The sequence below is a fragment of the Eurytemora carolleeae genome, unplaced genomic scaffold (assembly GCF_000591075.1).
Source record: "Eurytemora carolleeae unplaced genomic scaffold, Eaff_2.0 scaffold112, whole genome shotgun sequence".
Lineage (NCBI taxonomy): Eukaryota > Metazoa > Arthropoda > Copepoda > Calanoida > Temoridae > Eurytemora > Eurytemora carolleeae.
This window is the reverse complement of record NW_019396053.1, coordinates 360,470-384,552: the sequence shown is the minus strand read 5'-3', so window position 1 is coordinate 384,552 and position 24,083 is coordinate 360,470. Positions and strand designations below refer to the sequence as shown.

The 24,083-nt window shown below is 32.2% G+C and overlaps 2 protein-coding genes across 2 annotated transcripts; both read right to left on the bottom strand.

Annotated features, from left to right (window-relative positions):
* Positions 1-103: 103 nt before the first annotated feature.
* Positions 104-21,509, bottom strand: LOC111705992 (CCHC-type zinc finger protein CG3800). The gene is made up of 7 exons (XM_023478725.1): positions 21,502-21,509; positions 5,366-5,495; positions 4,390-4,652; positions 3,360-3,445; positions 2,711-2,808; positions 1,102-1,166; positions 104-807 (listed from the first exon to the last, which is right to left on the bottom strand). Exons 2-5 carry the CDS (start codon positions 5,488-5,490, stop codon positions 2,716-2,718), a joined length of 567 nt encoding a protein of 188 aa, XP_023334493.1. The 5' UTR covers positions 5,491-5,495; positions 21,502-21,509; the 3' UTR covers positions 104-807; positions 1,102-1,166; positions 2,711-2,715.
* LOC111705983 (uncharacterized) lies at positions 7,577-12,791 on the bottom strand. Its single transcript, XM_023478713.1, has 6 exons — positions 12,469-12,791; positions 11,615-12,171; positions 11,048-11,284; positions 9,201-9,298; positions 8,651-8,768; positions 7,577-8,377 (listed from the first exon to the last, which is right to left on the bottom strand). The coding sequence occupies exons 2-6, from the start codon at positions 12,161-12,163 to the stop codon at positions 7,901-7,903; spliced, it is 1,479 nt and encodes a 492-aa protein (XP_023334481.1). The 5' UTR covers positions 12,164-12,171; positions 12,469-12,791; the 3' UTR covers positions 7,577-7,900.
* Positions 21,510-24,083: the final 2,574 nt, after the last annotated feature.

The following is a 24,083-nucleotide window of genomic DNA, read 5'->3' as shown; positions in this document are numbered from 1 at the left end:
AAAATTAAAATTTTACAAACCCCAATCTTTTTCTAGTTTTAGAACACAGGGCAATGGCCATCAGACAATGTTCTAAAAAACTTAACTTTTCTAATAATACAAGTTTTTTTAAACGTAGTGTATTTGGTTAAGCGAAGCAAGTCAATTCCACATAGAGGTACAGTTACCATAATATATTGTACTGTAACAAAGTTCAAAATGTGCGAACAGTTGCAGTACTTCATGGTCTGGTTGTGTTTATCATTTCATACGTTTTTTCTCATTTGTGAAAAAGGAATTTCATTCCATGTTTTCTACAATCCATTTGTATTACTTGTAGTTGCGGCTTTCACTAATCTCCATTTCTATTGAAATTTTTTTTCCTTGAATCTGAAGAAAAATAAATCGGATTTATTTTCAAATTTGTTTAAATATCTTAATTGATAGTTGATAGAAAAATTTCCAGTTTTGATTGATTGTTCAAGGATTTTAAATTTTAGCAGTTAATCATTTTTTGTTCGAGCAGTAAATTTAAAATGTTATAATTTCATGCGTAAATTGATGTCATTTCCTCACTATGTGATGCATAATATTAAATTTTTTTAACAATTACGTTCTTAAAGCTTTTTTTTACATAAAAAACGCACAGGTTTATGTTCTTTATAGAATTTAAGGAACGGAGAAGAGGGGTGAATGGAACACTGAGAATTTTTCTAGAACGATGGGAACTGGTCTACTGGATTTCCATCAAAACAGAGAAGACGGAACGCTAGTTGATGAAATATGGGCAGTATGAAGGATGTAAACAGTACATATGTTAAATTGAGCCTAAACCAACCAAACTTAATAATATTAAAGGGATTGTTATAGTTTGGATCAATGTTTTGAATGTTAAAGATTAAAGTTTGGATCAAGGTTTTGTTTTATTCATGATTAAAGTTTAAATTAAGGTTTTGAATGGTAAAGATAAAATTTTCATAAAGGTTTTGACTGACTGAGGTTAAATTTTGAATCAAGTTTTGGTTTTTTCAAGATTAAAGTTTGGATCAAGGTTTTGAATGTTACATATTAAAGTTTGTATCAATATTTTAAAAGTTAAAGATTAAAATTTGGATTGGTTTCCTGAGAGAAGAATGAATTTTCCACGATGATCTTTCTCCTGGACTGCACTCTTTACATAAACTCGTCTAAAACATTTAAAACATTTTAAATATTTAAAAAATTAAACGGCTGTGACGATGAAAACATGATGACAAATTGGACATTCGAAGGCAGGTTTTTATTCTTTTTGATACTTTATACCCAAAAACTCATTTATTTTTAGTCTGAATTTTAAATTATCCAAATTTTAATTTATTTTAGTCTAGTTTTTGGATTACTCCAAGGACCCCTTAAGGGATGTAGTAGAAATTACAGTGGTTAACATAATAAATCTGCATTTTAAGTTTTCTTGTCAGAACAGAAAAAATAAGGCAGATTTAATACATGTACATATGAATAATACAAAAGATGGTTTTTTTTTAATGGCATCACATTTTTTGTTTGTTTTGTTTTATTGATTAAATTCTTGTTTTTTATGTTTTATCTTTTTTCCCTCGTCTTTTTCCTTTATTCATTCCGTGACATTTTTTTTTTCTTTTTTGACATAGATGTTTCTCCTCTTTTTTTGTCATATTCCATCTAATAAACATATTACATAAGCAAGTAAAATCCGTTCCTGTCGTCATTTTAATAATAACATACATTATACCAATTTTAATTAAGTTTGAAAGAAGTATTCATCATATCTTTGTTTAAAACTGATAACAGAGCTCGCATCTTTAATTCTGGAAGGAAGATCATTTCACTTAGCACTATGTTAGCATTTAATGCAGCACTTGCACACTGTGTAGTATACTTTCAAAGTTTTGTGAATAATAATTCCAATGTCTTTTTCTTGATCACAAGATAATAAATAAAGTATGTGTTAAATGGGTTTGAACGGGCAATATGCATAACTTAGCACTTGCTAATATTAAACTGCATTCCCCACATGTCCGCCCAAACAACAAGTTTATCCAAACAAGATTGCAGTGCTGTAGCATAATCAGCACTGCAAATTGTTTTGCTAGTTTGGGGTCATCAGCAAACTTCCGAGTAATGTTAATTAAGATGGATACAGTGCCAAGATCATCAATGTATACTAGGAATCCAAGGGGGCCAAGGACTGTACCTTGTGGGAACCCTGACTCGACATCACACAATCAGAGAATTCTCCATTTACCCTTGTTTTTTGTTTACGGTTTGTAAACCAGTTCTGTTATGTTCTACCAATGACAGCATGGGATTTTAACTTTTCTATTAGTCTCAGCCTCGGCACTTAGTCAAATGCCTTGCTGAAGTCCAGATAAATTACATCTAGTGGATGACCACTGTTAAACTCTTGGGTAACAAATTAAAAAAATTCCAACAAATTAATGGTATCCTTGCTGGGTATCCTTCATCAGCTGATTACTAATTAAATGATCCATAAAGTTGTCTTTTATGATGGATTCCATCATCTTACATGGAATAGAGGTTTAAGAGACAGGTCTGTAATTCTCAGGTTATTCTTAACTTTTAATTTTAATTAAGAAGTTTATTTTCGTTTTCTTTCTTTTCCACAATGAAAAATTCTGGAATTCTAGTGATAATAGTATTATTGTCAATCTAGAACTTTTTTGTAAACTTCGAAATTTGTTATTCAAATTACCTGTATTATGCTCTAGCCGCTGCGCTGGGGCAATCCTTGAGGATGTGCCCGATGCCTCCACACTTGTAGCAGGTCTTAGTTCCAGCACTGGGGCAGTCCTAAAACAAAACAAAACTTAAGATTTCTAAAAGCTATAAAAAGAAAAGGCAAATTTCTTTATTAATTTCTGAAAAATATACTTTGTGCGAGGTTTGAATTTTGAAATAATTTTAACCCCGCAACTTTTAGACTTGAGTGGCTCTTGAATACAAAACAGTGTAAATAAGTTTTGTTAGAGAATAGAGAAAACATGGATATAATTAGAAGTAAATTGTCTTTTTATTATACTACGTATAAAATAATTCATTTAATTTCCTCTTGAAATCATTTATTTTATTGATACAGCAACGTCCCCATGCAATTTTCCTGATCACGTTCTTAAGCAAGTAAACAAAATAATATAATAAAAAAATTTGACGTTAAATACAAATTTTTATCATTCTTTTTGATACTTTTTACCCAAAAATTCTTTGATTTCTCCCTTAAAATCATTTATTATTCTCAGTTCAGAGATTTAAACCAAAAAAGCACATATACTTCTGGGTAAAAAAATGTTTTTAAAAAAGGAGGCCCGGGAATGATTTTTAGATAATTGTTTGAATACTTTTACCTTGATAATGTGACCGATCTTGTTACAGTTGTAACAGGTCGGCTGGTCACCGTCCTGGGTACAGTTACGGGATATATGCCCGGTACCTTAACAAATACATACAGTACAAGTGCACAGAACTTAGAGCATAAAATAGTACACGAAGAGTTAAAAGTACAGTGGTAATTGTAACTGGGTACAGTTACGGGATAATATGTCAGGTACCTTAACAAATACGTACAAGAGTTTCAGACAAAAAGCACATAATAGTACACGAACAGCTAAAAGTACAGTTGTAAGTGGATGAGGCCGACTGGTTACCATCCTGGGTACAGTTACGGGATAATATGTCCAGTACCTTAACAAATACATACAGTACAACAGCATAGAACTAAACCACACAATAGTACACAAAGAGGTAAAAGTTTACTCNACCACTTGAGAAAGTGGAATTTAGCTACTCACTGCGAAAAAGGATGTAGCCGCCGGCTGGTTACCATCCTGGGTACAGTTACGGGATAATATGTCCAGTACCTTAACAAATACATACAGTACAACAGCATAGAACTAAACCACACAATAGTGCACAAAGAGCTAAAAGTTAACAGGTCGGTTGGTCACCGTCCTGGGTACAGTTACGGGATGTATGTCCGATAAGAGTAAAAGTACAGTCTATAGTGCTCTATAGTATGTGAGAAGATAGGGGAAAATATTTCCCCTAAATATGCTCTTGATATTTGTTCCATTATAATTTTTTATGTCTGTCTAATTGTACCAAATATTTCGATTGTGTAGGTTTACGAAATAAATAAATACATTTTCATGTATAAAGGATCAAAAATGATANTGTGCAGATACCTATATCAATGTGCAAAATGTCAACAACAAAAAAACGCGAACACCCAAGAGGGTCTAACTATATTGGCCGGAGTGACTGTCCCCTAGATTAGTTCGTTTTATGAATATTCCCGGAAATTAAAAAAATTGCTTTGTGGATCAAGACAATTAACATATCGGAAGAATATATGAATAAAGAATAATTAAATCTTACCATGGCACCTGTAGCACCTATCCTCCTCCTCCTTGCACTCCCTCGCAAAGTGCCCGTATCTGTTGCACTTGTAGCACTTCAACCCTCCTCCGCTTCCGTACTCCCTCTGCCGAGTATCCTTCCTTTCTCCTCCTCCTCGGCCTCCTCGTCCTCCTCGTCCACCACGTCCTCCTCGGCCTCCACCTCGTCTCTCCTCACGTTCTCCTCTCTCCTCTTCATGCTCTCCATTCTCACCCTTCTCCTCCTTCTCCTCAGGACAATCCCTAAAAGCAAAAGATGAAAATTAATCCTTTTATATTGTAAAAATAAGTACTTGCATTTTGCAAAGATTAAATACATATTAGATATTGTGTTTCCCTCCATAACCATTACGATTTACAAAGTGGAAAAGTTTCCAGAAGACAGAAGAATTTAATGAACATCTTAATCCGGACGGCGAAAAAATTATTCTTTAAACTTAAAGAAGAAACTTAACATGATGCTAGTTCTCGTCCTACTTCATGTTTCAAGATATTTTATTTATTTATTTGTTTTTAATCCTTGTGACAGATGGAACTAACATCTACTTTTTTTACTCTACAGAGGTTGCGTCCATCACCATCACCGAATTTTAAATCTTTTATTTATTTATAATGGATCTCTTTTGTATAACCTAGGCTAATACTTAATACTTATGTTACAAACAGAAAACTAATGCATTAAGAAAAAAAAGAATTCAAATAAGAAGAATACAGACAACGTTTATATTTTTATAAAGATAATAACGGATTTTTAAAAATAGGGGCGGGGGAGCATTATTAGACAATAACGGCACCAAGTTTTTTGTAACTTTTAGACCGAATATTACATGTTTACCCCTGAAAATTAATAATTTCTACTGTAAAACAATTATTTCCTTGTGTACTTTAAAAACACTGGGTTACTGAAGCAAGCTCATCTCTATCAACCCCTAAACCCTTGGGTATGAAAAACTAACCTGGCAAAATGTCCAGGTTTATCACATCTGTAACAAATAACCTCCCTCTGCTGTCCACCTCCCTCGGGGCATTCACGAGCAAAGTGACCTGGCTTGTCACACTTATAACACACAGATGTAGACATATTGTCTGCAAAATTAATTAAGGTTTTAGTAAAAAATCTATAGTTAATTTCTCGCTGAGATTGGGAAGAATAAAGAAGGTTTTATGTTTATAAGTTTATCGTTTTAACTTGTAAATCGATCTATATAATAAAACAAGACATTCGTATATATATGTTATAATGTTGCCTATAGCAAGACAAACGGCTGAACCGATTGGGCTGACAATTTTTGTGGACATTCATGGGAGGCCAGGGGGGTGTTTTAGGCTAAAAAAAATCATTTTTTATCAAATTTTTTTCCGCGGGCAACGCCGGGCCATTCAATTAGTATTAAATAGAACTTCAGTACGAATATTCAAATGTACATAAGTTTAAACTAAACAAACAGGCCATGAATTTAATCCTTTTTTCAAGCAATCCTAGTTTATACATGTAATCCCCAGAATAAAATAATTTCTAGAGAAACCTTTTACGTAATGTTAGTTTTTAATGGTAGAATATTATGCAGCACAAATCAGGGAGAAAATGATTAAAAAATCACGACTACTTACATCCCCTACAGACAGATAGAAAGCATGGGCCCGAAAATAAACTGGAAAACTGAAAATATCTTGCGGCATTGTAGAAACCTAGAGTCCGGAAAATATTAAAACCTTCGGACTGGAGCTATTTTTAAATTTTCTGCAAATTTAAGTGTAGTCCCATAACTCCAGGATGAGGTATTTAGCTCCTATCACACCAGGAGGAGGGATTTAGCTTCACACGCCAATGAGAAATAATATAGCTCCAATATGACTCCCAATACAAAAAAAAGTTATTTAGCTTCATTCACATCAAGATCACTAAAGAAAGGATTTATTTCGGATCACGTCAGGAGGAAGGATTAAGCTCAAATCACTCAGATCATAGGTTTTCTGCAATACACAATAACTATAATGAGAAATAGGGTTTAGCTCCAATAGTATGAAAGGTGAGGAATCCTATGAATTAAGGTGCGAGGGCAAGTACAAGATCTACATAAGGGAGCGGACTAACGGTAAAAAATAATTCCCTATGGAGAGTGTGTGGGCTCTCAAAATACGGGATGAATGTAGAGGTAGTCCAGAGAATTATTTTCTAGATTCACCCATTAAATCCCTGTCAATTCCAAAGTCTAATAAAAAGTGAAAAAGCATCCTTAATGATCAGGAGGTTGAGGGAGATAATTGTTCATGAAAATGGCCCCTAAAAGACTTTGTATATCTTATTTTTTCGATAAATTAATTCTTTTCTACTTGAATATTTAGATAAATAATTTTTTGCATCTCACTAAAGTTTTTTAGGGGTGATACCTTTTAAATAATTGCATTTTCTTAAATTTCTCTCTGTCCTGATAACAATGGCATAAGCATTAGTTGGATGGTGATGACATTCTTTTAAAATATTAATTCGATGACAATCTAGATAATCACATAAATCAATTTGTATTCAAATTTAATGCATAAAAATAATATTCAACGAGACAAAAATAAACATATTTCAGGTTTACGAGAAATAAATTCACAAGGCAACATAATATGTATTGTATAGGTATCACTTAAATATTTTGATTTTTAACTATTTACATATAGGTGTTTCTTTTCTGAATGTATTTAAAGTTTAAAAGGTAAAAATGTACAAAAACCAATTAAGTTTTTCCTTGACAAGTCAATTTCTTTCTTGTATGTACATTGTACATACTAATGAGCAGAAAAGTTTCCAGAAGACAGAAGAATTTAATGAACATCTTAATCCGGACGGCGAAAAAATTATTCTTTAAACTTAAAGAAGAAACTTAACATGATTATTTAAAGTTTAAAAGGTAAAAATGTACAAAAACCAATTAAGTTTTTCCTTGACAAGTCAATTTCTTTCTTGTATGTACATTGTACATACTAATGTACACAAATTATTGTACTGTATTTTGAATATAATTCACAACTTTGTGTACAATATGATGTTAAATAGTAAACAGATACCGGAAATAGTTGTGCTATATCAAGAGTACTTCATAAAGAGTAAAAACATGTATAAAATGTTTGCCAACGTTACCGTGCTTTTGTAAGGCACACTTTTATCTTGTATAAAAGTATAAAAGTATCAAAACTCCAAAATGCCCACCTCTTCCACTTTATATGGCAACTTAGTAGGACTTAATTTTTAAACAAAGAAAGCTCACAAAATAGTAATAGCAGTCATTCATATTATACGTTACGACCAAAGGAAATAACTTGTGAAATAACTTTGTTCACTATTGTTAACTGAACTAAACTGAACTGAACTGTTACAGTGAAAACGTTATATAACATTTCTTTAAATTCTTTCTGCTTTTTGGGGCCGGTTTAAACAGCCAATTTAGCCGCTTTTAAATCAGTTCTTTACGCCCTTTTAAATCAGCTGTTGTGGCGCCATTTTAATTCAGCTGATTTGGATCACAATATATTGGGGCACAGTACAGCTCTTCTTCTTGTGGTTTACTACTAGAAGTTCCTCCAGAGGGCATCAGAGAACCACTGAACCCTCCCCCTTTAGCATCCAATACAGTGCAGTACATGGAGGGATCATTTAATCTCTCTCTCAGTGCCATCATGATCTCATCTGTCAGAGAAGTTTCAGACATAGACATCCGTATACTATACCTCCCTCGCTCATGCAGTTTATCCTCCCCAACCTCGAGTAGTTTATCATTCTCCCCTTCACTCCTTAAAATATCCCGGCGCAGAGGTAGAGTGTTTGCTTCTAGTGAAGGGAGGGTCGTGGTTGTCGACTTCGGAAGGGTCGTCACGTCCGTCAGGTCGGATAAATTTCCTGTCTCGAGATCTAACATGGATTCCATTCCGCGGGGCGGAGGATGGATATCAGCAATTTCAGCGTACTGAGGTTCATCATCCTGAAGCAAGAAAACAATTTGCATAAAATAGGCTGTGTTAGTTGTTTGGCTAGGGTAAGTCCGTTGATATAATTATTTAAGAGAAAAATTATAAATCTGAAAAGGGGGCCTAAAGTGGAAGGTATAGGACGACTAAGTAAAAACAGAAAAGGGTGAATTTTTTTTCATATTTGCTGATGATCTGAGCAATTTTTAAAATTGACACTGTCCTCCTCGTGTCTATTTACATTTTATAGGATTTCCCTCCCATCACTGAGGAATTAAGCTCCNTACCTGAATGCTATGACAGGTTGTTTGATCAGAACCGTAAAGAATCTGTTTCTCTTCACCAGAATTAAACTGAAAGGAACCAGACAAATTGTCGCGCACCAGACGAGCTCTCTTAAACAATCTGTAAAAAAAAAATAAACAATTAAAAATTATTACGACAATATCCTAGTAATTAGGTTTTCAAGAACCACACACAACACCTCTGATTTTTATAGCAAACTTCAATTTTTAATCCTAATAAACTTAATGGTAATTTTCTCACATTGCAATGTCAAAAAAACGTATTTCCGATTTATGTCAAGGCAAAAAACACAGAAATAAGAAAAAAAGAAAACACGAACTAAATACAAACGTTTAAAAGGGCACTAATTAGAAAATTAATTTAAAACTGCAATATTAAAAAGCTGAAATTTCCAAAATATACAACCCTGCATAATTTATGGGGGGGGGGATTTTCATAAAGGGGTGGGGAACAAAATTTACCAAGAAATTATACACCCCTGTAATTCTTAAAATAAACACCCCTACGGCATAAACTCTTGTATTTATGTACCTGTGAACCCAGATGGCTCCGACACAAATGATTAGAATAATGACACTGGAGAGAACGCACAAGAGAAGAAAGAGAAGGATTCCTTTTGTTGTTTTCACCTGAAAATAAGATATATGATTTTTTTTCTTTAACAATTATATTTTTTGTGTGTAGATTGCCTAAAAGCCTAGTAAAAATTTAAAAAAACAAAGAATTACTGTACAATATTAATCATTTTCTATCTTTATTTCATTAAAAATTAGGATTTAGGTTTATACAACAAACCATCAAATAATATAATTTTTGTGATCCTAAAACATGTGTAGTGTAAAAGTGGTTAATGTTTTATCTATGTTGCAATCTGCCACAAACAGCTGCTGCTGATCTTTAAATTCTTTGTTGCAATCTCCAACCCGCAGCTGCAGTAATATATATTTAATTGTTCAGCTGTTCCAACCAGTTTAATTTGCACACACTTCAGCTTAAAGGGACTATACTCATAATTAAGTGACCCTTAATAATTGAAAAAATGGCATGGTCAATTCAAAGGAAAATTGACAAGAATCAAGGTTTTAAATGGACTGTAAAGGAAAATTGATAAGAATCAAGGTTTTAAAGGGACTGTAGAGGAAAATTGATAAGAATCAAGGTTTTAAATGGACTGTAAAGGAAAATTGATAAGAATCAAGGTTTTAAATAGACTGTAAAGGAAAAATTGATAAGAATCAAGGTTTTAAAGGGACTGTAAAGGAAAAATAAAGGGGGTACAGGATGAAACCTGAGAATCTGTGGAGTTGAACGATACCTATAAGACATCTATCTGATGTTCATGTCTCGAGAAATTGATTTAAAACTGTCTCTTTAAGATAATAAAACGACGATATTATACTCATTGTTACTCAGATGAAGGTACCGTTGTTAATAGCCGTGCCACCTAATAAATGGACGGCAACTAAAAACACTACCTAGTGCCTTGTAAAAATGAATTCGAGTAATGTGAAACGTCCAGTGCCCACTGCCCATATCCGTCACATATTACATAATCAGAATATGATAAGGAAATTGTATAATTTTCCCTTTTAATATTCATACAATTGATTTTGCCTAAATGTGCATCATAATTTGATTTTGAAGCTCATTGTAAAAATGGTCAACCCAAACTGAAATACATTAATAAAAATAAATCTCCAGTATAATTTAGGTCCCTGCTCAGTAAGGATGAAAAAATTTTCACAAGAGAGGATTAAATTTTAAGTAGTAAATACTAATGTATTCTTAAATTCTATGAAACATTTTAAAAGCGATTTTTCGCTGAAATCAAAATTTACTTTTGAAAATGGCCTTTTGTGATAAAAAAAATTTATGTCGATATGGCCATTAAAAGATCCGTCTTTCCAAGCCATATTCAACGAAAAAACCCCGTTTTACAAAATACTAAAAAATAGCCTAGTTGGAACTGAAAAAATAGGAAATTAGCTGATTTTCTGATTTCTCTAGTTTATTTCCACTTTTTTAATGCTCCTAGATCGCATGTTTTTGAATATTTTTACAAACAGTTTGCTGTGTTGAATTAGGCTTTGCAAGATGTTTCACCCTTACTGCTCAGTGCTCTGTTATCAACTTATCATGTATTTAAAATGTAAACAAATACATCATCACTTGGTAATCTATAGACCTTATTATTATTATTATTAAATACATTTCTGTGTTGAATTTTTATAATCAAATTTGTCAAAAAGGGGAACACTTATTTAAAATAGGAACATCAATATTTGTATACTTTTCCTCTGAAGGTTATATTCAGCAAAAATTTCCAGCAAAACAGATTTTTTTTAAAATCATTTTTGATTTAGAAACTGAAAATTAACCTGAAAGAGAAGAAGAAAATCATCATAAAATGATCCACTGCGTTCTATGTCTGGTAAGTCGGAAGGGGCTAGGGCGCAGGAGGGTAACCTCTCCACCAGGCAGATCACCTCCTGGTACTCTACCATCGAGGTGAACGGGGAACTGGAGAGGGAGGAGGAGAAGGAGGAGGGAAAACATGGAATTACTGAATCAGATATTCGACATGAACTTGAATTAACAAATTCTCCGCTCAAATCCTGAAGAAAAATTTATTAAAATCTAGATGGAGATAGTTTTATGTTCGGTAACTCCTTAACAAGTTGATTGGGAAGATGACATTTGAACAAACTTGTGTGTTTGACGTTGCTATATAGCTTGTGTGTTTGACGTTGCTATATAGCTTGTTCTGCCATTAGCTTAAAACTTGATTAGAAGTTAGGTACGTTTTTAGGGTTTCATTCGTCAAATTGGGAAAATAAATTAATACTTTGGTTAAAAAGTATCAAAAAAAGTAAAATTTTGCTTTTTAAAAAAATATTCCCCCCCGGGGTAATTTTAGAAAATATATACCCCTATCCCTCTAATACCTGGAATGGACTGGATAGTCCCGAGTGCCGAGTCAGAGAATTGATGTACGACTCCTGATTACAATCACATGTATGATGAAACCGGTTTTTCTTGATCAACACATCCACGCCGTGTGGCAGCTGGGTCACAAGAGAATTCCGGTTCGCATATCCAATCCTGTTATTGGTAAACACAAAACTAGCCGTGGATTTATCCATAGGACTATGTATGGCATTAATGGCTCCCTCTTCCATAAATTCTATGGAATTATTAACAATATTTACTGAATTCCATGAGATAAAGTTCAAGGACTCCTCCCCCAAGGTCCTGAACGTATTGCTGGAGATATGAACGCTGGCTACGGTGGCGTTAATAGCTCCGTACTTTGATATTGATTGAATGATTGACCGGGTTAGGTTCAGCTGCGATATACCCGCTACTATAGACTTCTGGGCGATTGAACTGATGTTACAGGACTCTATGACCAGGTTTTCTATCACAGACTGGTCTGAGAACGCCTTGGTTTCAATCCTAGATATTGAAACATCTCTCAGAGTGATTGTACTCATAAGAAACCCTAAATATAAATGTTTATATTAAACTTTGAACGAGATTGATTAAGTTTATAAACAGTGAACAGATTTTAACGTATAACAGGGGTAATATTAACTTTTCATAATAATTTACTTTTAATAACTGTGTTAATTTTATACGATTTATTTTAAGTGTCACATCAGCATAAAAAAAGGCGTTTTAAAATTTTAAAAACTTTTTTACAATTCTCCTATAAAAAAGGAACTTGAAATTCAACGTCATTGTAAACTTTAGGAACGCACGGTGAAAAAACTGCGCAAAAAAATGGCGGTAATTTTACCTGAGAAAGCATTTGTGTGTATCTTATCGACTCTACTGTTCTCTATGAGTATATTCTTGAAGGAGGAGGAGAAGGTGCTCGAGGCCAGGCCTGTGGTTGAGATGTTGCTGAACCAGATATGAATAGTTGGCTCCAGGGTTGGGATCTTTAGTTTCAGGGCAAGAGATTCCAACGTTAGGTCCTGGATGTTCAGGACGGATAAACTCTTTATGCTCGCGAAGGCGCGTTGCTTGATGTTGAGAGAAGAACAGTTTTCAACGCGCACGCTCACAGTTGGGCTGTCAGTGTTGTAGGATTTAAAGGCCTAGCAGAAATTCATTTATTCATTCATTGTTTTTGTCCAAAAAAAAACGAAAAACGGCTAAACCTGAGGCCGAATTTAAAGAATTTAAGCCGCGCTTTAAATTTAAGCCGCGACTCAAATATGGTTGGTTCCACTTAAAATTGTATTAAATATTTCAAGATTTAAGCCNCGACGAGCTGAATTTGAAAAAGATTTTATAGTTTTGTTCACTTTGTTTTATTAACGATTGTCGATTTTTCCAAGTGCTGCAGTTTAATATATTTTTTTGGTCTGTTTCTACTTATAGTTAATAGGGCCGTAACTTTGGGGTTAAAGCTGTCCTAAAATAACCCCATAAAAAAAGTTATAACAAAGTACGTTTTTTTCACGAGGAGAAAATATATCATCCAAAAAAACTTGCGAGGAACATATATTTCAATATTCCTTCAAAAATATTTTACATTTAAAACTATAAAAGGAATTTGAAATTTTAGAGGAATTCTTTTTTTAAATTATAATTAATATGACAATACAATCTTAAAAGTAAAAAAGGGTTAAAATAAGCTTTAATATAACAACTATAACATTGCATTTTTACTGCTTAGGTACAGTAAAATAAACCATATATTGTTCTAATTTTTATTATATTAGTTGTAAATAACATTAACTTCATGAGCATGTTCTGTAAAAATATTAGACATACATATATTCACCTAAATAGTATTAAGAATCAAGAAGAGAGGAGGATATTCTTAAAGGAAATATTTCCCCTTACTTAACAAATTAACACAATATACAACACATGGTAGGCAACTGAAGATATGCACTGTGGAAATATTGTTTAGACAAAGATGCAATAGTAATCAAAAAATCATTTTTAAAATTAAGCCAAAGCATTAATCTGTCAGTTGTAACCCAAAATCAAACTAAAATGACTTTCTTCTAAAAAAGAACATTGGGGCAACAAATGTACTTGGCTAAAAAAATTCCAACCAATATTTTATGAAAAAGTTTTATGTTTTATCTTTGACACTTTATAATCATTCTAAAATTCCCTCTAAAGGGACTAAATACGCGTACTTTAAAGGTGGGTTGCTTCAGGAAGGAAAATGATGAGGAAAGATTGAAAAAGAATGGCAAGGTATGGAAATATATATTAGTAAAAGGAGTGAATTCAAGTCAGATAAACTAGATGTTCTTAGAAGAACAAGTAAGGAAAGGGCACCGAATACGAAAGAAAAATGGTATAGAAGGAGAAAGTCAAAAACACTTTTTTGAGAAGATATACAAATGAATAGATAGATTACCAGGGGAATGGGAATGGTTTGGGAGACCAAGAAGGGGTTATTAACGTAATTTGATTAGAGAGAAGGAAGGGGGAAGAGTAATGGATAAGAGAAGGGTAAGGGCCGAGTGGCCGGGGGAGAGGCACCCTAATTAATCTTGTATTCGAATAACACAAGCAACAAACTTAATTATCTATTTTGATTATATATCCAAATATGAAAACAAAGAATTATCGGCAAGAATCCTTAGGATAATCTGCTTCAAGATAAACCCGAGCAGATTTTAATTCTTGGTAAGATTATACAGGATTAAAATGTATACAATCTTTATCTTTCAATATATAACATGATGAAATGCTAAGAAAAGTTCGGAAAAATTCATAAAATTGACACATTTATTTTCATGGCTTAGCATTTCTTTTAACTTTTAATAATTTAGATAACATTGTTTACAGTAACAACATTCATTATTAAATTGGTTCAGAAGTTCTGCATTTTTAAATGTACGCGTGATTTTCATTATTATATTTTTTTTCTAGATTTTTTTCAATCTAACAGTTTTTTGCTAATGATGTAGAATAATTTAATTTTTGGATTATTTTCATCTAAACCAAGGAATATATTCAAACTTTTCGGTCCCAGTTTGTACTGTATCGCCCAGACATTGGGTGAATAAAGCAGACACTCAATAGGACTAGCCGGTGCAACATGGTTGACGCGGTCAGACTTTAGGTTAAATTTACTTTTACTACAGGTGGAAACAATATGAATAACGATGAATTTGATAAAGTTGTTACTGAGCCCAATTATTCTGATGCCCTTCAACATAATGATGATAATGATGGCCAAGAAAATACAAATTTTGAAGAAGAAAAAGCCAAAGAAAAAGATTACAACCCTGGTGATAGAAGTATAAGAGGAAATGAGAAAGAAAGCATCCCACAGGGTGATGAAATAATTGATAATAAAAGAAAGCGGGGGTCAGATGTGCGTGCATTTCTATGTTAAACAAAATTAAACCCCCAGCTCCCCCTATTTAGAAATTTTTTCGCTGAAATGGGGAGAACTAAATTTTAGAGAAAATTTTTTTTTAGGTAAAAATCAAAATTATCTTAAAACTTCAAATTAAGTCTAGTGCCTATACCTGTGAATGGAAGACAAGCTTTGAACAATTAGAAATAGTTAGCTCTTGAAGTTTCCTTGAATCATCTCTGTACTCGAAACTTTCCTAAAACATACATTTTGGTAACCCCAATTTCAAGCATGTTTTCACCACGTCGACGAGCTGAATTTGAAAAAGATTTTATAGTTTTGTTCACTTTGTTTTATTAACGATTGTCGATTTTTCCAAGTGCTGCAGTTTAATATATTTTTTTGGTCTGTTTCTACTTATAGCTAATAGGGCCTTAACTAGGGGGTTAAAGCTGTCCTAAAATGACCCCAAGAAAAAAAGCTATAACAAAGCATAAATCTTAATTCGTAAAAAGCAATTTTGAAAAATTAACAGAGAGCCTAAAAAGTTACTTCACTTTATAAAATATTAGAGAGAAGAAGAGGAAACCCCTGTAATAATGCTGAAACTTCTCAGGACAGCCGTTTTTTTTTTTTTTGGGGAGCGGTAAACCCCTCCTTAAAATCCTAGTTAAAACCCTGATGTTGAACAATTTAAAAAATGTTATTATTTCAACACTTGATTAATTCCTTAAACCCTTAAAATCCTAGTTAAAGACCTGATGTTGAACAATTTAAAAAAAAAAATTATTATTTCTACTCTTGTATGTTCTTGACTAATGATTAATTTTGCCATATCTTGTCTTATGGTCAATTTTTGCTCTCTTGTAAACCCCCCAGACTAAAGAATCTGTCTCAATGAGTCCGACATTGCTATTTAATGTCATGTGTAATCTGCTTGAATTTGTGTGGAATGATGAAAATTTTAATCCTCTCGAGTTTGAACTTTTACGACTGGAAAGAAGCGACATCTTTTATTCGTTGTCAGAGTTTTGGACTTGCACCTTAATTTACAATAAAAGTGAGGAGTTTAGGACTTGCACCTTAATTTATAATAAAAGTGAGGAGTTTAGGACTTGCACCTTAATTTACAATTTAAACTGCGGAATTTAGGACTTGCACATTAATTTACAATAAAACTGAGGAGTTAGGACTTTTTCCTGATTTTACAAGAAAACAAAGGATTTTTTTACTTTTCCTAATTTTACAATAAAACTGGAGATTTTATGATTTTTTCCTGATTTTAAAATAAAACAAAGGACTTTTTCCTAATTTTGCAATAAAACAGAGGATTTTGCGACTTTCTTTCAAGTTAACAATAAAACTGAGGATTTTAGAAGTTTTCCTAATTTTACAATAAAACAGGATTTTAGAACTTTTTCTAATCTTACAATAAAACATTAACATAAGATTTTATGATTTTTTCCTAATTGTACAATAAAACACAGGATATTAAGACTTTTTCGTGATTTACAATAAAACTGAGGATTTTATGACTTTTTCCTAATTTTACAATAAATACAGAGGATTTTATGAATTTTCCCTGATTTTACAATAAAACAGAGGATTTTATTAATTTTTTTTTAATTTTACAATAAACGGAGGATTTTTTCTAATTTTACAATAAAACAGAGGATTTTCAGACTTTTTCCTGAATTACAATAAAACAGAGGACTTTGTGACTTTCCTAATTCTACAATAAAACGGAGGATTTTATGAATTTTTCCTGATTTTACGATAAAACAGAGGATTTTATTATTTTTTTCTAATTTTGCAATAACGCAGAGGATTTTAAGACTTATTCCCGATTTACACCAAAACAGAGGATTTTGTAACTTTTTCCTAATTTTACAATAAATCAGAAGATTTTGAGACTCTTCTTCTTACTTTACAATGAATAATATGATTTTATAGTAAATATTTGTTATGTTTATCATCTCTTCTTTTCTGTAAGACTTTTTTATCAATATCTTGTATCTATACAATATCTATAGAATAAACATTTTCTTCTTGATCTTTAGAAAGAAGTCTTTCAAAAAAATAAGTTAATAAAATACATAGAAAATGTTGACCTTTTTTGGATGCAAATTAACAATTTAAATATGAATATGAATAATTATGAATAACTCATTATACTACAAACTGATAATAACGACCTTGAAAAGTGCCATGATATAAATTAATTAGAGTGGGTGGTCTTATTCATCATTTATTTTATTAATTATTAGTAACTAGCTAGGGAACCCAGCTTTACATTAAGACTTTAAATTTACTCTATAAAAATAAACCCATATATTTGAAATTTGTACACCTAGCTATCGTTCTACAGACTTCCCAAATCAAAATTTGAGGCAAATTGGTCAAGGGATTTATGAGTTAAGATCGTACATACAAACAAACAAACTGAAAATACTTTTTTAAATTTATAAACATAGATAAATACATTTAAATACTGCTTCTGAAATACAGATATAAAGCGAGACACAAATGAGAAGGTTTTATTAAACTATTTTCTTGTTTAAAACATAAAATGTTGTAAAAAAAACAAGTTGGAAGAAATATATAAACAAAAATGAAGTCCTGACTTAAATCATCGTTGAAACTGCTTCAAATTATGGGTAGAAAACACTGTGGAAGAAATATTAACATTTTCCAGTTAAGCCCTCCCCCCCCCTGCTCACTTCCCTTATACATGTGCTGTTTAAAGGCAAGGCTACTGCATAAGTTCGAATGTAGGGGGGGGGGGAGGAATTGGGGGAGGCGGCCAGATGGAATAGCGCAAAAAGTCCGTATAAATACATACTAAAATATATATAGCAAGAACTCGTAAAATTGATTCATATTTGTGAAAAAAGAGGGAAAATTAGGCTTTATGAAAAATTTTAAAATCTGAAATGTAATTGATCATTCAAGGACTGTCAGCAGCACGTATTTAATTGACGACAACAACGAGTTTTAAGACTCCAAATATCGCAATGTATGTCAGCTGTTCCATTTATCCTAATGAGCCTCACAGACGACAACTTTGTGCCGATGTCACCAAAATTCAGCATATGTGAGTTATGATATATTATCAACATTGAACATTTATTAATCTAGATCCTTTTGTTTACTAAAAATTAAAACTATTATAGTTTGATCCCAATAAATCCGCAAAATTCCATAGTCCTTACGAAAATTCATGATTTTGTCTGCAGACCTAACGACTTATAATATTAAGGTTTCTGAATATATCCATTTTAACTTTAAACCCCATCAACCTTAAAGTGGTGTTGGTAATTACTAAGTAAGTCTACTAATGGCTTTCCCCCGTCACCACCACCCCCCCTTGTTCATCATGATAGCGCGCAGAACAAATGGTTTCCATTTCACCGTTTCCCCTTCCACCCCTTCTTCCCTTCTGCTCCTGCCCCCNGGGGGGGGGGGGAAAGGTGAGGAATCGATAACAGATTTATTGCAAGTATATATACAATGCTACTTCACCCTAATAGGTTTACAATAACAGTATAACAATCTAGCTAACTATTTCACTATCAATTATATCTGTCAAACTATAAAGCTTGCTAACCATATACCGGTTAAATCATCTATCTGTTCAACTATCTATCTGTTCAACTATCTATCTCTTCAACTATCTATCTGTTCAACTATCTATCTGTTCAACTATCAATCTGTTCAACTATCTATCTGTTCAACCATCTATCTGTTTACCAATCTATCTGTTCAAGAATCTATCTGTTTAGCTATCTAACTGTCCATGTATATCTTTCTGTTTAACTATCTAACTGTCTATGTATATCTTTCTGTTTGAATATCTGACGATCTGTGTATCTAGATAATGTCAATTTGTTTTCCTGTATATATATATATATATATGTCTATCTTTTTGTTCATCTGTTCATCTGTCTTTGTATTTTTCGACGTTCTGTCTAACTTTTGTCTATCATCTGTGTATCGATCTGTCCATCTATCTATACTCTGCTTGTAAATCTGTACCTGAAAGTTTGATCCAGGAAGACAGGCACATTCAACCTTCTGCTGAAAACAGGAGCATTCCCTTTATTATTTTATATTCAAAACTTGAATCTATTATGTTCACTCAAAAGTTATAATAACACGACTAAATCGTAATTTACAAAACAAACCATGATGTTTATTATTTGGACACTTACAACATTTTCATCGATTTATCAAATTTCTAAAACTATCTCATTTATATTTATTATATTATGAATGCATCACGAAAGCCCCCCCCCCCTTATATTTCTTTTATCACGATAGCCTGCTAATAGCCTTATACTATACAGAAGGATTTAATATTTACTATTTCCGTAGTAAACCCTTGTGTGTAATATATTCAAATATAAAGGAAGTTAAAACACTTTTATAAACGCAAATAATTTGAAAAAATGTCAGTGTCATTTATAACATGCAAATTCACGCAGAAACATGAAACAATCTGTACTCGCAAATACTGGTTAGAGGCATTATGTGCAAAACTTGATATTTGCACTAAATTGTGTTTAAAATGTGTAGAACTATATAAAACACATGTTGCATGGTACTTTAAGTAAAATTATTCCAGTAATAAAAACTTGTAGTAAAACTGAGGACAAAAAAATTTCGATCTTTTCTCATAAAAATAAATTTTAAATCTTTTTGCAAATATTTTGATGAAACATCTACTTATTAAGGAGTCTTCAAGATATAACAATGGGGGGGGGGGACTTTTTGGGAAAGAATACTTATATTACAATTCTCAGGTTTCACAGTTGAATTTTTATCTATTTCAAATTGGGATAGAAATTTACCAAAAAATAATTTTTAACCAATATGAATCCTATTTTTTTTTTTAATAAATTTTTTTTTGAAAAATAAATAACTTCATCATAAACCAGTTTTTTTTCTTTTTCCATCTACCACAAAAAAAAGTCGAGTGTAAACCAAAGATTAGTTCAAGCTGCTGATCTATCTGATTTTCTTTAAAACGTGAATAAATATAATTTTGAATATAATATGCCTGAGACTGCAGATGTGCTCGGTCCCACTGTAAACACTTCCTCCACTCCACGGTATTTTCAAACTGGGGACAGCAATCAATCAATCAAACAATCAAGCAATCAAACAAAAAATCATTAAACCAAGCAATTAATCAATTAAATCAAGCAATCAAATCATCAATTAAACCAAGCAATCAATTAAACCAATCAATCAAACCATCAATTAAACCAAGAAATCAATTAAACCAAGCAATCAAACAAACAATCAATCAAAGCAAGCAATCAATTAAACCAATCAATTAAACAATCAATTAAACCAAGCAATCAAACAAACAATCAATTAAACCAAGCAATCAAACAAACAATCAAATAAACCAAGCAATCAAACAAACAACCAATTGAACCAAGCAATAAATCAATTAAACCAAGAAATCAAACAATCAATTAATTAAACCAAGCAATCAATCAATTAAACCAAGCAATCAATCAATTAAACCAAGTAATCAATTAAACCAAGTAATCAATTAAACCAAGCAATCAATCAATTAAACAAGCAATCAATCAAACAACCAATTAAACCAAGCAATCAAACAATCAATCAATCACACCATTCAATCAAACAATCAATTATACCAAGCAATCAATCAAACCATCAATTAAACCAAGCAATCAAACAATCAATTAACTAAACCAAGAAATTAATCAGTTAAACCAAGCAATCAATCAAACAATCAATTAAAGCAAATTAAATAAAAAAAGCAATCAAATAATTAATCCTACTCAAAGCGGAAATCACCATCAAAATATCAATCAGTAAACATGTCATTTTCTTGTTTTTATTCAGTCTAGACGTTCCTGTCAATTCAAATTAAGGAAAACACACACAAAAAATATAATTATAGTTTGTATAGTTGACCCCTGTGCTGAAGAAACTTTTATCTGATGCTAAAAGATAAAAAAACGGACAAAGTAATTCAACCATGACAAAAATAAATAAGCAGTTTTTAATAAAATATGCAAAAACAGGGTGCCCAGGCTTTTGGTAGCGATTTAATAAAAAAAAGAATTCCTATAAGACAAAAAAAATAGGGAACATGATGCTAAAAATCATTTCCAAAAATGGAAAAATGTTAGTTTAAATATACGTAAAAAGTATAGTTAAAGTGTCATGATGTTTATTACTGCCTTGAAGCAGGTGGCGGTTTTTTTTTTAACCCGTAACTGTAAAGATAAAGCCCTGAGATAAAGCATGAAACCAGACTCAAAACAAAGGAATCAAATTACGTCACTAATTTCAGATTTCTTACATTTCCATATGGAACCATAATAAAAATAATTAAATAAGTTGCGACAAAAAAAGGAAACAGCATGTAAAATGTCGTTTTTTTAATGCTTTAAAAAAATAGAGTTAAAATGTAAAAAGAAAGAAACGATTATTGATTTAAAAAATCACCTCTTTCAGAAGTTGAGAGAAATTAATGAAAGAAAAAAAACCTTTGCCTTGTATAACAATATTATCTAAAACTGGAAATAATAATTATATTTAAGAAAATAAACTAATTAAGATGATTACTTTATGTTATTATTCGTTTTAACAAACGAGAAGGGGGAAATCCCCCAACTCCTTAACGGAAGGATATCCAGGAAGGTAAGATCTTGAGCTAGCTTTTTGGTGATAAAAATAAAACTCTTTTCTAATATGTAAGAAACCATACAGATTTCTTCTTTTTAACCTTTTCTAAAACTTAAGTTGAGAATGTTTTTTTTGGAAAAACAAATAAATACTGAGAAGAAAAAAGATATATGCTATGGACGTAAAAAACGAGTATCAAAAAAGTTTCAAAATCATCGGAATATCGGACTCCGGGACCAGGACAATCATTTGTAATTAAACCTTCAAAATAAATTTTAAATTGATTTTGAATGAGAACACTGTTTATGCGTCAATCATAGAGAACTTACAAAAAATTACAATGTTGATGCTTTTTCTGCAAAGTTTTAGAAAACATAATAACTAAATTATTTCTTCAAAACCATAACGCTTCCATTTCAAAAATTGAATATTGCTGTTTAATTAAAACCTAAAGCAACTGTAGACATAAATTCAATTTCAAATTTAAATTTAAAGTGGTATGTACGATTCACAACGGTTCCTTATTTAGCTTTGTCTTATCAATAATAAATCAGATGTCAACATCAATTTTGTACATGACCAAATTAGTTTTTAAATTAGTATTTATTTAGGGTTAGGTTAGTTAAGACACTTTCTGAGCCGAGCTCTGCGGCTAGGACATGCTAGGGGGCCGAGCGCTGGGGCCACGGGTTAGGTTAAGTTAAGACACTTTCTGGGCAGAGCGCTGCGGCTAGGATCCGAGCGCTGCTGCCAAATGTCTTACATTTAAGATCCATGTACAAAAATGATACGGGGGGGGGCGGGGTCCAAAAATCGTTCTCTAGGAAATTCTCAAAAATCAGTCGTGCTCCTTTATAAACAAAGGGTCTACACTTGTACTAAAATAATGAGCAGAAGTATTTCTAATCTATTTAATAATTATTAAATCATCCATTGAAATCTTGATTGATTTAATTTCCTAAATAAGAGAAATATCGTCAGAAAGACCCCTGACTCCATGCTTAGGTGAGAATTGAATCCGTCCTTCTCATTTCTCCGGGTTCTTCAATTCTTCACTGGAAAATGACTAGTTCACTTATTTCGACATATTTTAAACTGCAATGTTGACATTTTTATATTTTTAGAATTTCATGCAGCACCATCTTATACCAATTATACAGTACGTTTCATAATAGACATGTAGTGTAATGTAACTATAGAGAACTGAATCACTTGATGCTCGAGAAAGGGGCGGTTTGGCGAAAAATTTCCTAGATTTTTAGAATTGTTATGGGCTGGGTTTCTGTAAAACGACTGGCCGTGGCAGTGCAGATAGATTGATAGGACGGGCCGGGACGGTGAAAGGCCGGTTTTTATTCTTCAAACCCGACACTTCACATTTCCGACAACTTTTTCGCCATTGTTAATGAAATATATTAAAACTATGAAACGAATGCAACATACCGACTATTTAATTAGTTTTAAGAAGTTAAAAAATTAGATATCTCTATTCTATATATGTGTGTGTTCAGTATATGTAATAATATCCTTATTCCTTTATATAGCTTAACCCCTAAATGTAATCCTTTGTCTACATCACGGTCCTCACGGTCGTTTCACGCAAGGTATAGAGAAATGGTAGAATAAAACAGCGAAGGCGAGCATAGCATGTAAAAATTAAAAAATATTATAGACATGGTTATTGGTTGGAGAAAATAAAACTTAAAATACAAAAATCGTAAAGTGATTTTCTGTAAATTAACCTAAAGTTGCATACCACCTTACCTTATTATATCTTTTTTAAATAGTTCCCAACACATTGATCGATAGAATTGTGAATAAATGAAGGAATGAATTCAGAGGCGGCTTTTTTTTTGGGGGGGGGGGGGGACTGGAGCGCAAGAAGAGAGAGCAGGCATGTTTTAGCCTTTTAGTTTTGATTTTTAAGAAAATACATACAAAATTCGGCGCGCTTCGCGCACAATAATTCAATTTCTCCCCCCACCCCCACCCCCTAGAAAATATCATAAGGAATTGTTTCCATTCTGGGAATAATTGTTAATTATTTCAAGAAATTTTTTATGTTTAATAATTGAAATTTTATGTATCACTCACTCGTCACTGTTGTAGAGAAACCACAATTGAACATAAGTAGTTTTCAATAAACACAAAAACATTCACATTTGTATATACAGGATTTAAGTGAGGGGGGTGCTAGATTTCTTTTGGAACAAACAAATTTAAGATAGATATTTTTCCTGTTGTGCACTAGGTTTTCTTTCCCTTAAGTGCTATTGAGAAGCTATTCTGAAATCTCAGGGGGGCGCGAAGGTCCTGCCGCCCCCCCCCCCCTGTACAACACTATCCCTTAAAATTACGTTTACAGTTCCTTTAAAGCGTTTCAGATTTAGACATAATTATTT

Coding starts and splice junctions, on each gene's coding strand:
- LOC111705992 (XM_023478725.1), bottom strand. CDS start 5,490: ATGTCTACATCTGTGTGTTATAAGTGTGACAAGCCAGGTCACTTTGCT. Junction 4,653..5,365: donor AAACCTGGACATTTTGCCAG/GTTAGTTTTTCA, acceptor TTTTGCTTTTAG/GGATTGTCCTGAGGAGAAGG. Junction 3,446..4,389: donor TAGGTGCTACAGGTGCCATG/GTAAGATTTAAT, acceptor GTATTTGTTAAG/GTACCGGGCATATATCCCGT.
- LOC111705983 (XM_023478713.1), bottom strand. CDS start 12,163: ATGAGTACAATCACTCTGAGAGATGTTTCAATATCTAGGATTGAAACC. Junction 11,285..11,614: donor GACTATCCAGTCCATTCCAG/GTATTAGAGGGA, acceptor ATTTTTCTTCAG/GATTTGAGCGGAGAATTTGT. Junction 8,769..9,200: donor GGAGCCATCTGGGTTCACAG/GTACATAAATAC, acceptor TTTTTTTTACAG/ATTGTTTAAGAGAGCTCGTC.